Source organism: Nomia melanderi, chromosome 3 (genome assembly GCF_051020985.1).
Source record: "Nomia melanderi isolate GNS246 chromosome 3, iyNomMela1, whole genome shotgun sequence".
In the NCBI taxonomy this organism is placed as follows: Eukaryota; Metazoa; Arthropoda; class Insecta; order Hymenoptera; family Halictidae; genus Nomia; species Nomia melanderi.
In genome coordinates, this window is record NC_135001.1 from 23,904,356 (window position 1) to 23,921,751 (window position 17,396).

The window sequence follows — 17,396 nt, forward strand, 5'->3', positions numbered from 1 at the left end:
ACTAAAATAATTATTGTCTCCGCAGGGAAATTCAGCAAAAAGATTGGAAATCTTTTAATTTATCCCTGTTTTTCTTTCCCAAAGACTGTCAGGTAGCATCATCGACGAGATTATATGTGTAGTTTCTTGGTCCAAATCAAACTACATTATCGACTTAAAAATTCAAATCTGATGCAGTATTTTATTCTTATGGATAATGATCAGCTAAAAAATTATATACTTTATTAAAATCCAAAGTGTTTTGTATAATTTATGGATGAACTTCAAATTGAAACTTTACATTCTATACTACAATACTGTAAATTGTTATATTTTATTTTTGTAATACATGAATCTTTATAGTACGTTTTCCTTCACAGAAGTGTGAAGCAATTTTTTTGGTCTGTTTCTAAGGTTTCCTACATCATACTGAAGCAAATGTTTCTGTTGTACTTGACTGTGAAGAATACTTTCAAGTGCAGCTATATCGGCTTGATGCTGAAGTTCTACTTGCAACATACTTTCCTAGGATGAAATAAAATATTGAATGTTAATTAATTATTATACAGTTAATAATTACAATAATGTTGTACTTACTTCTGAAATTGGAAGTTGTTTCAATATTTTTTTCAGTTTAATCTTTTCTTTCTCCAACACTGTTAATAGGCTTACTTTTTCAGTATTATTTCGAATTAAATTTGTTAAAACAATTAAACCTTCGTTACAATCTCGTTTTACATCTAAAAAATCAAATTGAAACATTAATTGATAAACTCTTATCGAATTGATTGCAAAAAATGTTGAAAACCTTAATTTACTTTTCATGTCTTCGGAGAAGTTCTTCATAATTTTATGTATATCCGTTTTGGTTTCATATATCAATCTCTGCAAAACAATTTCGTATAGATTGATCAAAGATACTTTTCGACCAAATTTTTGTATCATTTTCTCTTTAATTTCTAACTCTAATTTTTTGTTTTGTGCTTCCATATATTTCAAATCTAATTTTATTCTTTTAAGATGCGTTTCATTTTTCCTGCAAAAAATAAATATTTGTTTCCTGCAAAATAGTTTGTATAATTCTTAACTTACTTCCGTTGTTCTGCTAAATCTAAAGTTTCTTTTTGCAATTCTCCTACTCTAGCATACAAATTTGATAATTCCTGCCTATTAAAAACTACACAGTCTTGAATCTCTGTAGTACATCCAGAATCTATGTGTTGCAGTTGATGCATTTTTAATACAATTGTTACATCAATGTTGTTTAGTTTCTTTTGTTTTTCCACCTATTTGAAATAGAAGGAGTTAAAAATTGTATCAACTTATTTTACACAGAGATATAAAATATTTTATAATACCATAAACTTTTTCAAGTCTTCTTGATTGATTCTTAAATTATTTTCAACAATTCTTAAGCTTTTAGTGTCTGCATCTAATTCTTTGTATAACAATTCAATTTCTTTTTGTTCCTCCCTAATCTGAGATTCGCATGTGTATCGTTTTTCTCTCATGGAAAGTGTCATTTCATATAACTGTTTGTCACATCCCGGTGGACATATATTTTCATCAAATAAAATCTGTTCAGTTTCAGAATCTACTGTACTGTTGGTTTCATCGGTACTAGTCTCTGATGATTGTGTAACTGTATCTGCAGAGCCTACAATTAAAATTCAATAGCTTAAATCAATATTAACAAAGACTAAGTAATGAAGAAGGATATAGTTATAAAAAGTAGAGGAAGTTAAAACCATTTCTCTCTTTCATAGCTGTGGATTTTTTTTTAAATACTTTTTGAAGAAAATCATAAAATTTGTTTCTAGCTATGACTCTTGTGAATTCAGTGGCTATCTCTTTAATCTTTGAGTGCAACTTTCTAATTTCTTCTTCTCTGGTTACGATTTTAATATTAGTAGTTTGGATCTATTAAAATAATATATATTATTTAATGTTAAGTAATTGGTATTATTATTTTCATAGTGACAGTAACTTTTAATGTCAGCACAGCATGTTCATTTGACTTTTGATTAACCTTCTCTTCAAGAGTATATTCCGCTGCTTCACACTCTCTAAGAATTATAAATTCTTCATAAAGTGTTAATAAATACAAATTCATATATGCACTTTGATATACAACATCAAGCCTATATTCTTCTAAATTATTTAATTCATACTCCAGTTGTTTATAACTGTCAGAGATATATCGTAAAATACAATCTTGTTCGTATATTTTGCGCCACATGCGGGCGCGTTTCATTTCACGTTCCCATGAAGTTTGAACAGCATCGCTCGTATTTAGATTTCGTATTAAGTCAGTTTGCGTAGATAAGTGATCCTTTATTTTCATTTTTGATGAAGATACAAGAGTAGAAAGGCTTTCTATTTCTTCTCCAAGAGTCATTTTATCATCACAGAGCAATACTTCATATTCTAAGTCAACTTGATCTACTGGTAAATCCATGGTTGATGATCGTCTTTGTCGTTTCACTTGTTGCACCTTTTCTGTCATTGAAATATACTTTTCGAGCTGTAAAAATGATGTTGAGAAAGAAAATTTGTTCTATATTCTACTGTAATTATAAAAAATGATGATGTTAACTGACCTCAAGCTTGTGTTCAGGAAATTCAATATCAAAATCTAATTTTGGTGGATGTGGCAAAGGTTTCATACTTTTAAATGGAATCTCTGCATGAATTCTTTTAAGTGTTTCTATCAATTTGATGACTTCTGCCTGCAGTTTTTGTTTTTTTACTTTAACTGCATTTAGTTTTGCATTAAATTCTTCGCGCAAGTGATGAAGCTATGAAAAAGAATTACTTCTACATTAATCATTCCAACAAACATTTTGCATTTACCTTGCTTCTGCAATCTAACAGTTGCTTATATTTTATAGCAGCTGTTTGTTTCTTTATAGCTAGATTAAAACCTGTAGTTGTCTTTAAATTGTATTCACCAATAGCTCTCTTTGTTTTCTCAACAAAAATTGCGTCTTCCATACGACTTTTAGCTAAATTCGGTTTTCTAGAATGTAATTTTTGCCACTGAAAATAATGTTGCTTGTTACACGTTATTTATATTCCAATAACTCTGTGTTATAATTTATTTACTTCTTTCTGTCGTTGAATCAAATTTGCTTTCTTCTCTTTGTATTTTAACAGTATCTGATTAATTTGAATTCCTAATCCAGATGTTAAATCACTATAATTTTCATCTAAAAATCCTTCTAAGTAGTGTATTTCCTCTTCATCTGTTTCTTCTTTAATATCTTCCATTTCTTTTTGTATTATCCTATAATTGGATGATAAAAGAAATGTGAAACCAAGTTGAACTTCATTAAAAACTACAAGATTTTATAATTGTATATAAAAAGATATACTTGTGCACTTGTTGTTGCTCTTCAAAACGTTCTGCTACTCCCACATGTTTCGAAATCTTATCAATATTTAGTTTTAATTCTCTTATGGAATGTACTGCTTTATTCTCATTCCTAATTTGAAATATAAGAATATATATATATAAGAATATATATATATATATATATATATATATGTATATATCAAAAATACAACGTTAAAAATTAAACTGAAAAATAATAATAATCCTTACAATATACTGCATACAGCAAAAGGTAAACATGTAACAGGTGTAACAAAATGATCTATTAATTTTTCTAATTCCAGTTTACTTTTTTCTGCTTGAAATTCTAGCTTTCCTTGCGTCAAAACGATTTGTTCTTTCAAATGTTGCTCTAAGTCTTCTGTAATTCTAGGATCTAATTCAAACTGTTGTATTTGCTGAGACGGCAAGAGTTTTTTATTCCTAATTTAATAAAATATAATATTGTAAAGCATCAGTTTATTTATAATTATTAGGAAAAATGAAATGAATTAAACCTGTTAATAATTTGAACATATTCTTCTACTAAGCCACGTATATTTAGCAAGATTTCTTCCTTCTTCTTTTCCGCAAATGAAATAATCCGATTGCGTTCCATTTGTGTAATTACTTCTTCCAAGCTTGGATAGTCAGCATCTTCAATATCTTCAATACTTTTAGGCTGTATACATAAAAATATTTAAGATATACTAGTTGAATTTGTATTCAATTGAGAAGTATATTAATTAACAAATGAATTTACTAAAGGCAAAGGGTCTTCTATAACTGGTATTTCTACACTTTCACCTGCAGCATTATCATTGATCATAAAGGAAAATATGTTTCCATCATAACCACATGTCAGAAGCATTTTCTCATCATAACTTAATAACATTTTAGATATGTGTCCATTATAATAATCATGTACAGGAAGAATCCAATAATCTGAGAAATCTAATGGATCATTATTCTTCATCTTGCATACATAAAGTTCTCCGTATTGTGTTCCCAAGAATAAATATTTCTTGTTATTGCTTAAAAATCAAAGTAACATTAATTTTATATAATTTTTTGTTTTTAAAATACTTTTATATTTTTCAGATATTTTTATATTGCCATACTAGAAAAAACAATTGTGCATCTCCATATCCTCTGCATTTTCAATTATTCTACTATTAATCGGTTTGCCATCTTTTATTTTTCCAGAAAGTGGACGCGGATATTCATAAACGTATCCTGCATCAAAACCAGCTACAAACAGCCATATATTTTCATTGGTACCATATTCTACTATTAAAATTCTGTTTGGAATTTCAGGAACATGAATTTCTGGAAGGATTATCTTCTCCTTATTGAATTCCGCTAAAATAAAAAATCAAACATTGATACATAATTGTACATTTTAGTTAAATTGATTTGTTAAAATTAAAACTAAATTATCACCAAAAAATGTTTCTTCGTCGATTACAATATGAGGATTCTCAATCAATAATTGTTCTATTTCTTTCTTTTTTTCTGTAATTTTTCTTTTTTTCTCTTCTTCATACTTTTTTATTACCATTTCTCTTTGTATTGAAGACTTCACCGATTCAAATTTAAATTTTGCCCATTTACACTTAACTAATTCATAAGAAGTAGTTGTGTATGATTGAGGTGTAGTAGGTAATTGTACCTCCACACAGTCTCCTTTAAAACATCCTATTAGCAAAGTTGCTTCCTACTCAAAGCAAATAGCATGTAGTTGTTTGCCGGATATTCGATAAAGTACAATTGTAATACTTATACAATATATATTTACCTCTAATGGATTCCATTGCATACAAGTAACGGATGATGGAACTTTTACATAACCGATAGGTATAATTTCTGGATAGGTCTTAGTAGAATGTATATTAAATATAAAAACAGTAGCATCCTCACTACCAGTTATTAATAAACTAAAAACAAATTGATTTTTATAATAACAGTGCCATTACTACACTCATATAATACATACCTACATGAAATATTATAAGACATTACAGAAATTGGCATTGAATGTGGTTTTAATATTTGAATCAACCTTGTATAATCTCCTTTTATGTTATTCTCCGTATCTGCTACCTTTACTGCTACTGTTATCATTCGAATAATGCCACTTTGAAAAGCACATATAATAGTAGAGCCCGTTTTTTCAATCTACATGTTTTGATAATATTACCAATTTTACCAGCAATATAAATATAAGAAAAGAAGCATTTACCTGAGGAGGTAACCAAACTACTTGACTTCCTTTATCGTGAAACATGTAAACAACTATTAATTTCTTTTCGACATAATTATAAATATGTAACTGACCACTTTTATCAAGTGATGCAATAAATGGACCCCAATTTGCTTTGTCCATATCAATTATAGGACCAGCATGACATGTAAATATCTTCTTCTGTAAGTGTTCTTTTTTATTAGTGCAAAGATCGAGTAACCATAATCCCCCATTTCCATCCTGTCAAACATATTTTTAAATAGCAATGTCAAGAGTTTCCAAATTGTGGTATATTTACCTGGGCATACCAAATTGTTTTTTCCGAATCGTTTGGTTCTTTTTTCTGAATACTCATGAGCATTGCATTTTTTTGAGAATGCTTTTCTCCTTCTGTAATATGAAATTCATATATCGGTTGTAATTCAAGAAGTTGTTCTCCATCAGGAAGATCAGCATGATCAATAGTGTCATAAAACCAAAATCGTATCCATCCATCTAATCCTATAATAAGCAAATACAGAAAATTACAATTTATCTTTAAGTTTGTTCACTTTTGTTTGAAACATTACCTACTGATATAAGTTCCCCGCTAATATATTCAAATTGAATAATATAATTTGTATGCGCAGGTTCTTTATTTTTTCTACATGCTTCAAGTTTAATTAAATTTTCATCCCATAATAATATGTTACCCCATTCACATCCCGAAATTACCTAAAATATATAAAGCCATGTAGATATACTTTTTCATCAAAATGTAGAACATTATTCTCTTACTGTTTCATTGGGCATCGGGTGAATCCCTATAATATCAGAAATTTCTGTATTTCCAAATTTACCGGTTTGCCCTTTAAGTTTCAATCCAGTGAATGTTTTGGATACTTTCCAAAACTTAATGTGTCCTGATCCACTGGAAGTTAATTGGCCAGGAATATATTTAGAAAAAGTTACATTGTATACATCTTGAATGTATGATTTACATTGCAAAATAATTGTGTAATCTTTCCAATTCCAAAGAGAGATAAAATAATCAGGTTCACCGCCTTGCGATATCAACAATAAACCATCAGGGCTGTAATTAAAATCTGTAATTACATTTTAACAATATAATTTAAAAGTTCTCATCATAAACTTATCCACCTATATGCCAAATGAAGATAACGTTTTGTTGTTCCACCTTTCAATACAGTTATAATTCTCATAGAAGGCCAACCGTAAATAATTATTACCGGTTTTATGCCATTTTCTGCTACAGCAAAATGTTCAGCAGTAGGATTTTTCTGCCAAATAATTACAAGATTTATAAACTCCTGTATTTACCAATCTGATAAATTTATAAAATATTCATGTAAGAAAACAGCTACTCACAGAAATGTGACCAATACCACCACCCATAGAACTTCTTTTGAATGAAATTGTATTTTCTGTTACATTCAAAAAATGAATCAAATTGCCAGAAGTAAAGGCAATAATATCTTTATTAACTACACAGAGATTGAAAAACTTTTGACAATCATATGCATAAGAATGACTGTTTAATATTAAGAAATTATATAATTTCTAATGTAAATAAAGGATTATAAAAAAAAAAGAATTTATGATTTAATCAAGGATACAAAAACTCCAAAAAGTTTTGAGATATAGTCCCATGTTTTGGTTTCCTAGCTAAGAACGAATATTCTTCAGTGTCTTCTGAATATATATTCTCTTCTTCAGAATTTTCTATTAGTTTTTTCTCTTCGTATTTATGCAAGTCAGAATCATTTTTCCAAATTATTTCATCATCTGTATTTTCAGTCAAATTCTGGTCCTCCTCGTTTTCAAATTCATCTTTACCACCATCCGCCATTTTGTTTTTCTGAAGATTAGTTTGACAAGTGTCAACATAAGTCTACAAAATATACGAAAAGTAAAATGAAAATGTTTTTTCAAAAATTTCAATTAATTTTTATGGCTTTTCATAATTAACTGTTAAGATTTATAATTTTTTAAATAAAATTTCTAAATTAGAATGTGATTTAATCTGTAGTCTTGATAACCCAGGGGCGGCAACAAATGTCACTCAATCTCATGCGTTGTTCTTGTTGTCAGGTAGCTATTGAGCGCACGAATTCCATTATCAGTTGTAATAAAGTAGTTTAATTATGGTAAGTAATTAATAAGATATTGTTAAAAGTATTTCCTTTTTCTATTTGTTTATTCGACCAATGAACATAACAGTTAAATTTTGCATAAACAAAGAAATTATGTGTAGTATTAGAAATTACATTTTTTTGACACAACTTGTCAATTATATTAAAGAAAAATTATAAATTTTCTAAGATGAGCCCTAATTCGATCACAGATTCGTTTCATTCTCATTCAAAACAGAGCTGGAAAAACCAGGTTAGCTAAATGGTACATGAACTTCGATGATGATGAAAAACAGAAATTAATAGAAGATGTTCATGCAGTGGTGACCGTACGGGATGCCAAGCACACTAACTTTGTTGAGGTAATCTTTATATATTAACTTGAATATGTCACAAAGACTTTAATCTGTTATGTTCTAGTTTCGGAACTTCAAGATTGTTTATAGAAGATACGCTGGTTTATATTTTTGCATTTGCGTTGATGTCAATGACAATAATTTATGTTATTTAGAAGCAATACATAATTTTGTTGAAGTATTAAATGAATATTTCCATAATGTATGTGAATTGGACCTGGTGTTCAATTTTTATAAGGTACGTTTAAATCTTAAATTTATAATATCATTGTTACAATGAAGGTAATTCATTTTCATAATAAAAATCTTTTACAGGTGTATACAGTTGTAGATGAAATGTTTTTAGCAGGTGAAATAAGAGAAACAAGTCAAACGAAAGTACTAAAACAGCTTTTGATGTTAAATTCCTTAGAATAAAATTATTCAGTTTACTTTATTGTATTAATCGAATACGTCATAAAGATGTAAAAAAAAATAAACTATGTTATGAACAAATAATGTGTCCAATTAATTAACTTTTTTATTTTATATCCTGTTTTGAAAAAGGTTTCGTACAATTCACGCCATCGAGTATAAGTATTTTATTGTATATCTAAGTTGAAGAAGTATTTTTGATACTAGAATATATAAAAGTTAATAATTGACGAATTAAATACGACCAGCGAATTTTAAGCATTTCATTTATCGAACTTTTGTTGCTTTTTAATCGACCGTTCGATTTCAATTAATCGAGGTGTGATAATCGATTCATCGATGATTCGAAGTATCGAACGTTGTGTTACGCACAAGTTTGGTTAAAGTGCGTAGCCTTCATGGACGTAAACTTTCCGTTTTCTGTGTAAATAATTCACAATCGATATAATTATTAATTTTATCTGTGTTGTATAGTTGAAATTTTGCGCAAATTAATAATGGTTAATTCCTCAGGTCACAATTACATAGGTACATACCACAAATCCTCGAACCATGTTGACAGTGTTATAAATTATTATTAGATTTTATTATTTCAGATTGGATTTTATGTTAGTTTGGAGTAACAGTGTTGCAAACAATTTGTGAGGTGTTTTGTTCTGTGACTTTCATAATGCAGAAAAACTAGCAACCCTAACAAAGAAGAATGATACATAGAAACTTTCTACTACAATGGATTTTGGTGGTGATATTCACAGTCACTGTTATTTATTTGAAATTTAAATTAAATTTTTTGGAGGATCACTACAAATTATTACGTACGCGTGATTATAGAGAATGTAATTCTATTAATTTCTGATGTAAAGAGCATCGTCCTTTTAATATTTCATTCTGTTAAAGGTGATGGAATAACATAGGTATCGTATCATACTTCCAGACAATGCCGTCGCACAAGACCAAAAGAGTATTCAAAGTGGACTTGAAAGCAACCAACGATCTCATAAATCGTCAGCTTTTGATGATATCGTTATAATCTACAACAGGGTACCCAAGACAGCTTCAACCAGTTTCGTAGGTTTAGTCTATGATCTGTGTAAACAAAATAAATATCATGTTCTACACATTAACGTTACCAACAATATGCATACTCTTACTCTTCCTAATCAGGTAATATTATATTTTTTATTTCATCAATTTTATTTATTACAGAATCATTCTAATTATGCATTTAAAATTATAGATACAATTTGCAAATAATATAAGTGAATGGACTGTGAAGAAACCAGCATTTTATCACGGTCATGTGGCATTTTTAAACTTTGAAAAGTGAGTAAACAAAGGTATTTATTATATGCAATGTATATTTTCTTATTGCCTTAAATTAAGTTTATATTTTAAGGTTTGGAATAAGACAAATGCCCTTATATATAAATCTTCTGCGGAAACCTTTAGATAGGTTCGTTTCTTATTATTATTTTTTAAGATATGGAGATAATTTTAGGCCGCATTTAATTAGAAAAAAGCATGGAGATACAAAGGTTAGTGAGCATTGCTTATTATTTATATTAGATACACAGGTAATGTTAAGTTTATGGATTTCTAGACATTTGATGATTGTATCGATGCTGGTCAACCAGATTGTGATCCAAATAATATGTGGTTACAAATACCTTTCTTATGTGGCCATGATCCTGCATGTTGGTAAGACTTAATTTAACATAATAATGATAATAATTTTTTATTATAATTGAAATAAATAAAATTAACAGGGAAATTGGAAATAGTTGGGCATTGGAAGAAGCAAAGAGAAATTTACAAAAGCACTATCTCCTCGTTGGAGTGACAGAGGAATTAACAGAATTTATTGAAATTTTACAAATCGTGCTTCCACGTTTCTTTAAAGGAGCTTCTAATTCTTTTTTACACAGTAAGAGAGAAGAGAATTTCATCAATTTTACTTGTTTTATGGAATGTTTATAATTTACTATATTTCAGATAATAAATCACATTTGCGTCAGACTACGCAAAAGATTAATCCACGACCCGAAACAGTGGAGAAAATACAAAAATCTGTTGTTTGGAAGATGGAAAACGAATTGTATAATTTCGCTTTAACACATTTTCATGCAGTAAAGAAACGTCTTATAAATGCTTCTCCTCAAGATGCAAATCAACATTTTATGTATGAAAAAATACGACCGAAATAAATTTATAAATACTTTTACAAACGAATAGAGTTTTCCATTGTATTTTGGTATAAAAGTTGGAAAATAAAGAAAAATATATATGTAAGAAAGTATACAAACAATGAAACAGTTTATTAACTCGGTTTCATTTATGACAAGTTCAAAGAGTGTTAACTGGTTTTAAAGCAAACATATAAACTGGATATAATCCACGTGGAAATTTATGTTGTTGTTCCTCTTTGACACAAATTAAATTAGCTTTCTGGAATATATGGTATAATTGAGATAAAGGACGTGTTACGGAAGAATCCTTTTCATCGACTTCCAAATGTTTGGAACTTGTGACATTCTCCTTAACTATTATCACACCATTGGGCCTTAAACCTATTCTATAAAAATTATATTGAAATGTTAAGTACTTGCATTTCTATGTAATTACATTTAAAGTACTTACGAACAATTTTTAAAGAATTCTACTAAATGATCCTCTTTTAAATGACCCAAAACCCATTGACACCAAATGACATCATACTTTTTGGCAGTAAAACAAAAGTTTTGGAGTCCTTTAAATGTTACTTAATTAATTACACGTTTTTTTAAATAATTAACTGCGCCAATTATAAAATTACCAATGGGGTAGTAGTTGCCAATTCTTGCAGAATAGTTTTTTAAACATGTTTTAGCGGCTTCTAGAAATTTTGAATTTTGTTCCACTAAATCGACACATTTAAAATGATTTAATAATAGATTCTTAGTTATCCTTCCTATGCCTGCACCGCAGTCTATTGCGTATGTTTTCGATGGTGCATACTTTGACTGAAAGTAAATGCAAACGATTACTTAAGTATTCAATCAATACTGATTATAAGACGCATAGATTATCACACCTCAAATAAAGCCTTTAAAAATGTTGTGGAACCTTTAATATCTGTTTGAGAAATAAATCCAAAACCACCAAGCATTCCATCTATGGTTGGCGGAATATGTTCCCAATATTTGGCAGCCGCAGTATAAAATTCATTTTCCACATTTCCATTTTCTTCTCTCTCCATTATTAATATTATCAATTGTAGTCACTACTAAATTAAGATGTTAATAATTAAAACATAAAATTATACGTTGAAAATATTTCATGTATCTTACAATAACAATTACTAGATAAACTTTATTATATAGTGTGTCAGCATATTTATTCAAATTAATGTCATATTCATTATAATATTTATTACAAGATACGTGGATACAGTATTTATTAGAATATTTATTAAAAATTTTGAAACAACGCTCTTCTTTAATATTCTTATTTTGTTTACATTAAAATTTAGGTAAGTAAACATAACATATTGCTATCGACGTTTTGCGAGGAATCGATTTCAAGGTATCGATATATTACTGTGCATATGTGTATGTAAGGTACCTACCGAGTTCGTCGAGATATCGACGATAAATCGATTATCGCTTCTATAAGCTGTCTTAAACAAAAATGTATAAATGCTACGATATATAAACGATGTTACGCACGAAGAAGTTAATTTATTCCGTATTTGAGTATTTACGTGTAAAATATTAAAGTAAAGATCTCGTAATAAATAATTCAAATAACTACTATGGTAAAGCTATACGCATTCGCTCGTCAGTTTGGTTAGGATAAAATCGATGTTAGTCGTTAGTGACCACTTCATCTGGAGTCATGGCAGAAGTAAGACTTTATGATTCAACGATTTGTAGATTATGTGCAGAAGATAATGGAAATGGAGAATTACTCTACACAGGAGACAATGATGATCCAGATTTGAGTTCCATGGTGAATCGGTATTTGCCGCTCAAGGTATGTCTTCGAAACATCAGTTTCTAACTTGACTTCCTGCTTTTTGTATAAATACTACACGAATCAAATATCTAATGTTTCCTTTTAATATTTTTTATTTAGCTTCGTAGCTTGATCGTTTTGAGAAAATTTGATGTTCCGTGAAAAAGTTCTCTTATGTTTCTATGAAGTATTCTTACTTGGTAGCAGAATATTGTATATGATACTGAATACTTCAGTTCCATTAACAAATTGTTCTACAAACTCTTGTGTTTTCGATTATTCTAATAGTTTCATTGTTACTGTTGCGCTTCTTTGTTTTGGCTTATTGGTTAAGAGACACATTGATCAAAGGTACTTACACAAAATTTTACATTCTAAATTATAATTTGTGAAATTGTAAATACATGAATACAAAAACATGGGAAGTCTTTTTAAGGTTATGACATTATGAAATGTAATGTTCATTAATTGAATCTGAAAATAATTTTATAATGCTATCGTTTGACTTTAAGATCCGAGATGATGGCAAACTACCACGCACTATCTGTCCCGGTTGTAATATACAATTGGAGGCAACAATTCAGTTCTTTGAGTTGTTGGTGGATGGTCAAAGAAAAATTCGTGAGATGTGGAAGCATCAGGTAGAACAGCAACGTAAGGTTGCACGGGAACGATTTCGTGCTGGAAAAGAAACTTCAGAAATAGTAGCAACTGCATCAGAGTTAGATAACATTTCACAATATAATGAAAAAGATCAATTCGAGCAACAAATTATAATAAAAAGTATTATTTTAAACGTAACATTTTAATGAAATATGTTTAAAAAATTATTAAGTATTTCATATTTTGATTCATTACAGTAATGCCAGATGGTTCTATGTATGCTGCAGAGCATGAAATGAGTTTACAAATGGAAGGATTAAACAAGCCAAAACGAAAGAGAGGACGACCGCCGAAAACTCATATAGAAAATATACCTATGGTTTGTAAATATAATATTTTTGTTTCAGATATTCATTTAAATTAATGCATATAATGAAAAACTTTTCATTTTCCAAGAAAAAAATTCGTTTTCAATGTACACATTTTCAAAAGTTGCTCGCTACAGAAGAGATTCAATTTCAGGAATTAGCGAAAGGAGAAGCGGTTGAAGGTGGAAGTCAAGAGGAAGAAGATAAACAAGAAGAAGAAGTAGATGAAATGGATGGAGATGGAAGGCGCCGTAGGAAGCGTAAGGTTCCTAAAAGGTATTTTTTAGAAACAAAATAAGTCAATATAGCTGCTATCATTTTTATAACAGAATATGGAATAATTTAGATATATGGAAGCAGTTCAAGGCAAAGAACTAGAAAGAATATATAAGGAAGAAGGAGTAATCGACGAAGAAGATGATGAAGAACCTGATAACTTTGAAGATGCTGAAGAACAGTTGAACATGTCTGTCCCTGATAGTCAAGAAGGTAAGAAATGATGAAATACTTTATTACATTATGTTCTTTATTCAATAAACATTTATGTGTTACAGAAATAATTGGTCACTTGGAATCTGAAGAAGGAAAAGACTTAGGAGAGTTAGTAATAGTGAACCGAGGAAGAGGCAGAGGTAGACCAAAAGTACGTCGTAGAAGAAATAAATTTACGTGTCAACTCTGTGGCCGAGGCTTTTTACAACGCAGCAGATATATTATACACAAGTAAAAATTTCTATAAATATCATAAAAATATTTGATTTATATAATTCATATATCTTTTTCAAATAGGAGTTTCCATAAAGGAATAAAATATGAATGTACAGAATGTAAAAAATTATTCACAAGTAAGGACAATTTGAGCTTGCATCAGAAAACAAGTCATCATGCAGAAGATAGTAATGCTCAGATCATTGAACATAGTGTCCAAGATTTTAACTCCAAATTGAAACATTCTTTATCCGAAGAGGATCATAGAGTTACAGATATTCTCGAACCTACTTCATCAGAAGAAACAAATATAAATAAGCTATCGGATGTATCTGATCACCCTCAAAAGACTTTTTCATGCGAACAGTGTGACAAATGCTTTGAAAATATGCAAGCTTATGACTCGCACGTAAAAACGGTTCACCAGTGTGAAAAATTATTTCGTTGTACTATTTGTAATAAGAATTTTACGCAACAATTAGCTTTAAAGGCTCACATGTCGATACATGAAGTAAGTAGTGAGAAGTTCAGAAACTTCTGTATTTATAAATATGATAAATCATTTTTATTACGTTTTAGAAAAATAAGCTGGAAAAAGAATATCCTTGCGATATTTGTGGAAAAGTTCTCAATCATCCCAGTTCAGTAGTTTACCATAAAGAAGCAGAACACAATAATGGTCGCCGCTTCGTTTGTAACAAATGTGGAAAGAGCTTTAAGCACAAACAGTTATTGCAACGTCATCAGCTGGTACATTCTGACGATCGACCATACATTTGTAAATCTTGCAATGCTAGTTTTAAAACGAAAGCGAATTTGATTAACCATCAGTCTACGCATACTGGTGAAAAGAAATATTTCTGTGAAATTTGTGGACAACAATTCGCTCACAAAACCAGTCTTACACTGCATTACAGGTTATTATATAAGAACAGAAAAATTCAATTTAAAAACCTTGTATCGAAAAATAAATAAACAAGTGATTTTACGTTTAGGTGGCATACGGGTCATAAACCATATACATGTGAAGTATGTCATAAAAGTTTTTCACAAAACGGAAATCTACAAGAGCATATGCGAATACATACAGGAGAAAAACCTTTTTGCTGCGATTATTGCGGAAGAAAATTTACAACTTCTTCGCAATTTAAACTTCACGTTAAACGACACACTGGCGAGCGTCCATGGAAGTGTGAATTTTGTGCAAAGTGTTTCCTACATAAAGACACCTGGAAGTGTCATGTACGTAGACATAAAGGAGAACGTCCTTTTCAGTGTGCTCATTGCAATCGCGGTTTCACGGAACAGTGGGCTTTAAAGAAACATCTACGTCTTCATACTGGTATACTAATTTCTATTCGTTTTTTTTTTCTTTTTTTCATTTTTCCAACAGTGTATTGCAATTAACGTATTGCACGCATCTAAAGTTTATCTTATACTTGTTTAAAATATATATTTTATGCTTCGTTTAACAGGAGAAAAACCGTATTCCTGTGATGTATGTGGTAAAGCTTTCGCTGATTGTTCAAATTTAACAAAGCACAAGAAGGTAAGAATTTAAAATTTATTTGTACAGTACTATAGTTTACCGAAAATTTCGCATTAAAGGTCACCATGTTACCAAATCTGTTATTTTTCATTGCTGCTTTTCATAGAACTTTTATCGGTGCAATTCGTTAACATGTTTGTTCTTGTTTTCATCAAGGAAACCTTACTAATTTGTTAGTAAATTTCATAAAAGTGTAATGAAAAATAATAAAGTTTCTATTGCGTTGCGTTCTAGTATACAATTAGTCGGCATCTATTTTCACGAATTTAATTGATAAAATTTAATATTATAATATTATTATCGAGCTGTTTCTAGGTGCACAAAGAGACAAAAATTTCCGCTATTGGTGAAGTTGAAGGATCTCCAATTGGAGAAGTGTGGCAAATCTTACCAAGTTCTCAGGAATCTGATGAACATTCGTTGACCGATCAAATGGCTCAAGTTATCGCAACAGACGATGCATCAGGTGATGGAATTCAACAAATCATTTACGTGTCGTATCAAGATCCAGATGATCCCAATCAATCTCGGACTTTACATTTCGGTAAATATAATTTATTCGTAAACTTCTATACAATATTCTTCTTACTTATATAACATATTTCATTTATAATCTAGTCGATGCCGGAATGATAAGAAATAAAGAAGAAAAGGCAAACGCGAATCAGTCGTTACCTAGTATAAATGTTGAAAACAGTGGAATACTTTCGAATACTTCTCATAATAATGGCAGTAACAATTCCAACGAACGAATGAACGTAGAACTTTCAGAATCCGACCTTCAATTACAGGTAATAACACATAAAATATCATACATTTAAGGAATTGAAAAGAAAGATATATATATAAACTCTACATTTACAGATTACAGATGAAGAAGGTAATCCAATTCCCCTTTCAATTCAAGATGCCCGGCAACTTTTATCTCAGAGTCAGTTTGTGAATCAACTTAATAACGGTCAAGAAATTAGAGTTCATCCTGGAGTAATCGCAGATGAATTAGCAGCACCGTTAAGCGTTCATGTCAATCAAGATTCTGACATGAAGAGCGTTAACATTGCGAGCACCGAAGAAGTAAAAATAAAAAATATTTCAAGTGTACAAACTGATGCAGAAGCAATTGTAAAAGCATTAGAGGTAATATTATTAACTAAATTTTTGAAATTATTAAATAATAAGGCCACAAGGAGACGACATTACGATTATTTTAGTAGTTCAATTATATAGGAATTAAGTGTATATAATTAAATATGTTCGATAGGATGAAAATACGGATGCAAATGCAGTTGCAACAATTAATCATATGGAAGAATCGGAGCAATCAGGTATCACCGAAAATGAACAAGCAATCGAATTCACGACACAAGATGGTCAGAAAGTCCGTTTAGTTACTTCCTATCACGTTGATCCGATACAGCTCGCCTCCGAATATCTGACTATTGTATAAAATTTGAAAATTGTACATCCACATAAATTATTTTCTTCAATATTTCATGTTTAGTTTTCATGAGTATTGTCGTTTACATAGATTTAAGAGGTAAATTAATTGTAAAGGAATACGGTTTCACTTTAAAAATTGTAGAATATAAATAGTAACTAATAAATAAATTGTTAAAAATTATTATACATAAGATTTTGATATCAATAAACCTTAAAGACGTTTTCCGTTTTCCATT

The 17,396-nt window shown here is 29.7% G+C and overlaps 5 protein-coding genes across 22 annotated transcripts; 3 read left to right on the forward strand and 2 right to left on the reverse strand.

Moving 5' to 3' along the window:
- Positions 1 to 163: 163 nt before the first annotated feature.
- LOC116429305 (cilia- and flagella-associated protein 44) lies at positions 164 to 9,195 on the reverse strand. 2 transcript variants are annotated; one of them, XR_012998264.1, is made up of 27 exons: positions 9,036 to 9,195; positions 7,214 to 7,455; positions 6,966 to 7,128; positions 6,738 to 6,877; positions 6,375 to 6,669; positions 6,167 to 6,311; positions 5,896 to 6,098; positions 5,595 to 5,837; positions 5,349 to 5,530; positions 5,151 to 5,289; positions 4,796 to 5,069; positions 4,474 to 4,714; positions 4,116 to 4,386; positions 3,871 to 4,034; positions 3,584 to 3,796; positions 3,354 to 3,464; positions 3,085 to 3,265; positions 2,833 to 3,018; positions 2,580 to 2,777; positions 1,967 to 2,503; positions 1,728 to 1,899; positions 1,338 to 1,636; positions 1,072 to 1,265; positions 798 to 1,015; positions 577 to 719; positions 281 to 504; positions 164 to 204 (listed from the first exon to the last, which is right to left on the reverse strand). XR_012998264.1 is itself a non-coding variant. In XM_076366183.1 (26 exons), exons 1-26 carry the CDS (start codon positions 9,051 to 9,053, stop codon positions 337 to 339), a joined length of 5,340 nt encoding a protein of 1,779 aa, XP_076222298.1. In that variant the 5' UTR covers positions 9,054 to 9,195; the 3' UTR covers positions 258 to 336. The 2 variants fall into 2 exon arrangements, 1 of the variants encoding a protein (XP_076222298.1); XM_076366183.1 differs by lacking the exon at positions 164 to 204 and having other exon boundaries at positions 258 to 504.
- On the forward strand, positions 7,423 to 8,583 carry AP-2sigma (adaptor protein complex 2, sigma subunit). Of its 4 annotated transcripts, none has more exons than XM_031982127.2 (5): positions 7,423 to 7,506; positions 7,689 to 7,744; positions 7,942 to 8,091; positions 8,150 to 8,323; positions 8,401 to 8,583. In XM_031982127.2, the coding sequence occupies exons 2-5, from the start codon at positions 7,742 to 7,744 to the stop codon at positions 8,500 to 8,502; spliced, it is 429 nt and encodes a 142-aa protein (XP_031837987.1). In that variant the 5' UTR covers positions 7,423 to 7,506; positions 7,689 to 7,741; the 3' UTR covers positions 8,503 to 8,583. The 4 variants fall into 4 exon arrangements, with proteins under 4 accessions (XP_031837987.1, XP_031837989.1, XP_031837988.1 ...); XM_031982129.2 differs by having other exon boundaries at positions 7,490 to 7,506; positions 7,968 to 8,091; XM_031982128.2 differs by lacking the exon at positions 7,423 to 7,506 and having other exon boundaries at positions 7,514 to 7,744; positions 7,968 to 8,091.
- On the forward strand, positions 9,102 to 10,809 carry LOC116429310 (Heparan sulfate 2-O-sulfotransferase). 3 transcript variants are annotated; one of them, XM_031982109.2, is made up of 7 exons: positions 9,102 to 9,241; positions 9,434 to 9,663; positions 9,737 to 9,822; positions 9,896 to 10,034; positions 10,100 to 10,197; positions 10,266 to 10,423; positions 10,492 to 10,809. In XM_031982109.2, exons 1-7 carry the CDS (start codon positions 9,229 to 9,231, stop codon positions 10,701 to 10,703), a joined length of 936 nt encoding a protein of 311 aa, XP_031837969.1. In that variant the 5' UTR covers positions 9,102 to 9,228; the 3' UTR covers positions 10,704 to 10,809. The 3 variants fall into 3 exon arrangements, with proteins under 3 accessions (XP_031837969.1, XP_031837968.1, XP_031837965.1); XM_031982108.2 differs by having other exon boundaries at positions 9,164 to 9,314; XM_031982105.2 differs by having other exon boundaries at positions 9,185 to 9,335.
- Positions 10,794 to 12,580, reverse strand: Ntmt (N-terminal methyltransferase). Of its 9 annotated transcripts, XM_031982121.2 has the most exons (6): positions 12,446 to 12,530; positions 12,104 to 12,154; positions 11,570 to 11,761; positions 11,312 to 11,498; positions 11,137 to 11,245; positions 10,794 to 11,071 (listed from the first exon to the last, which is right to left on the reverse strand). In XM_031982121.2, the coding sequence occupies exons 3-6, from the start codon at positions 11,732 to 11,734 to the stop codon at positions 10,843 to 10,845; spliced, it is 690 nt and encodes a 229-aa protein (XP_031837981.1). In that variant the 5' UTR covers positions 11,735 to 11,761; positions 12,104 to 12,154; positions 12,446 to 12,530; the 3' UTR covers positions 10,794 to 10,842. The 9 variants fall into 9 exon arrangements, with proteins under 9 accessions (XP_031837981.1, XP_031837976.1, XP_031837978.1 ...); XM_031982116.2 differs by lacking the exon at positions 12,104 to 12,154 and having other exon boundaries at positions 12,446 to 12,580; XM_031982118.2 differs by lacking the exon at positions 12,104 to 12,154 and having other exon boundaries at positions 12,451 to 12,574.
- Positions 12,102 to 17,339, forward strand: LOC116429307 (uncharacterized). 4 transcript variants are annotated; one of them, XM_031982094.2, is made up of 15 exons: positions 12,102 to 12,340; positions 12,411 to 12,510; positions 13,005 to 13,275; positions 13,353 to 13,474; positions 13,618 to 13,739; positions 13,810 to 13,952; positions 14,018 to 14,186; positions 14,253 to 14,682; positions 14,751 to 15,088; positions 15,167 to 15,513; positions 15,647 to 15,720; positions 16,036 to 16,264; positions 16,339 to 16,511; positions 16,585 to 16,857; positions 16,982 to 17,339. In XM_031982094.2, the coding sequence occupies exons 2-15, from the start codon at positions 12,484 to 12,486 to the stop codon at positions 17,165 to 17,167; spliced, it is 2,904 nt and encodes a 967-aa protein (XP_031837954.1). In that variant the 5' UTR covers positions 12,102 to 12,340; positions 12,411 to 12,483; the 3' UTR covers positions 17,168 to 17,339. The 4 variants fall into 4 exon arrangements, with proteins under 4 accessions (XP_031837954.1, XP_031837955.1, XP_031837953.1 ...); XM_031982095.2 differs by having other exon boundaries at positions 12,102 to 12,292; XM_031982093.2 differs by having other exon boundaries at positions 12,102 to 12,510.
- The last annotated feature ends 57 nt before the right edge of the window (positions 17,340 to 17,396 follow it).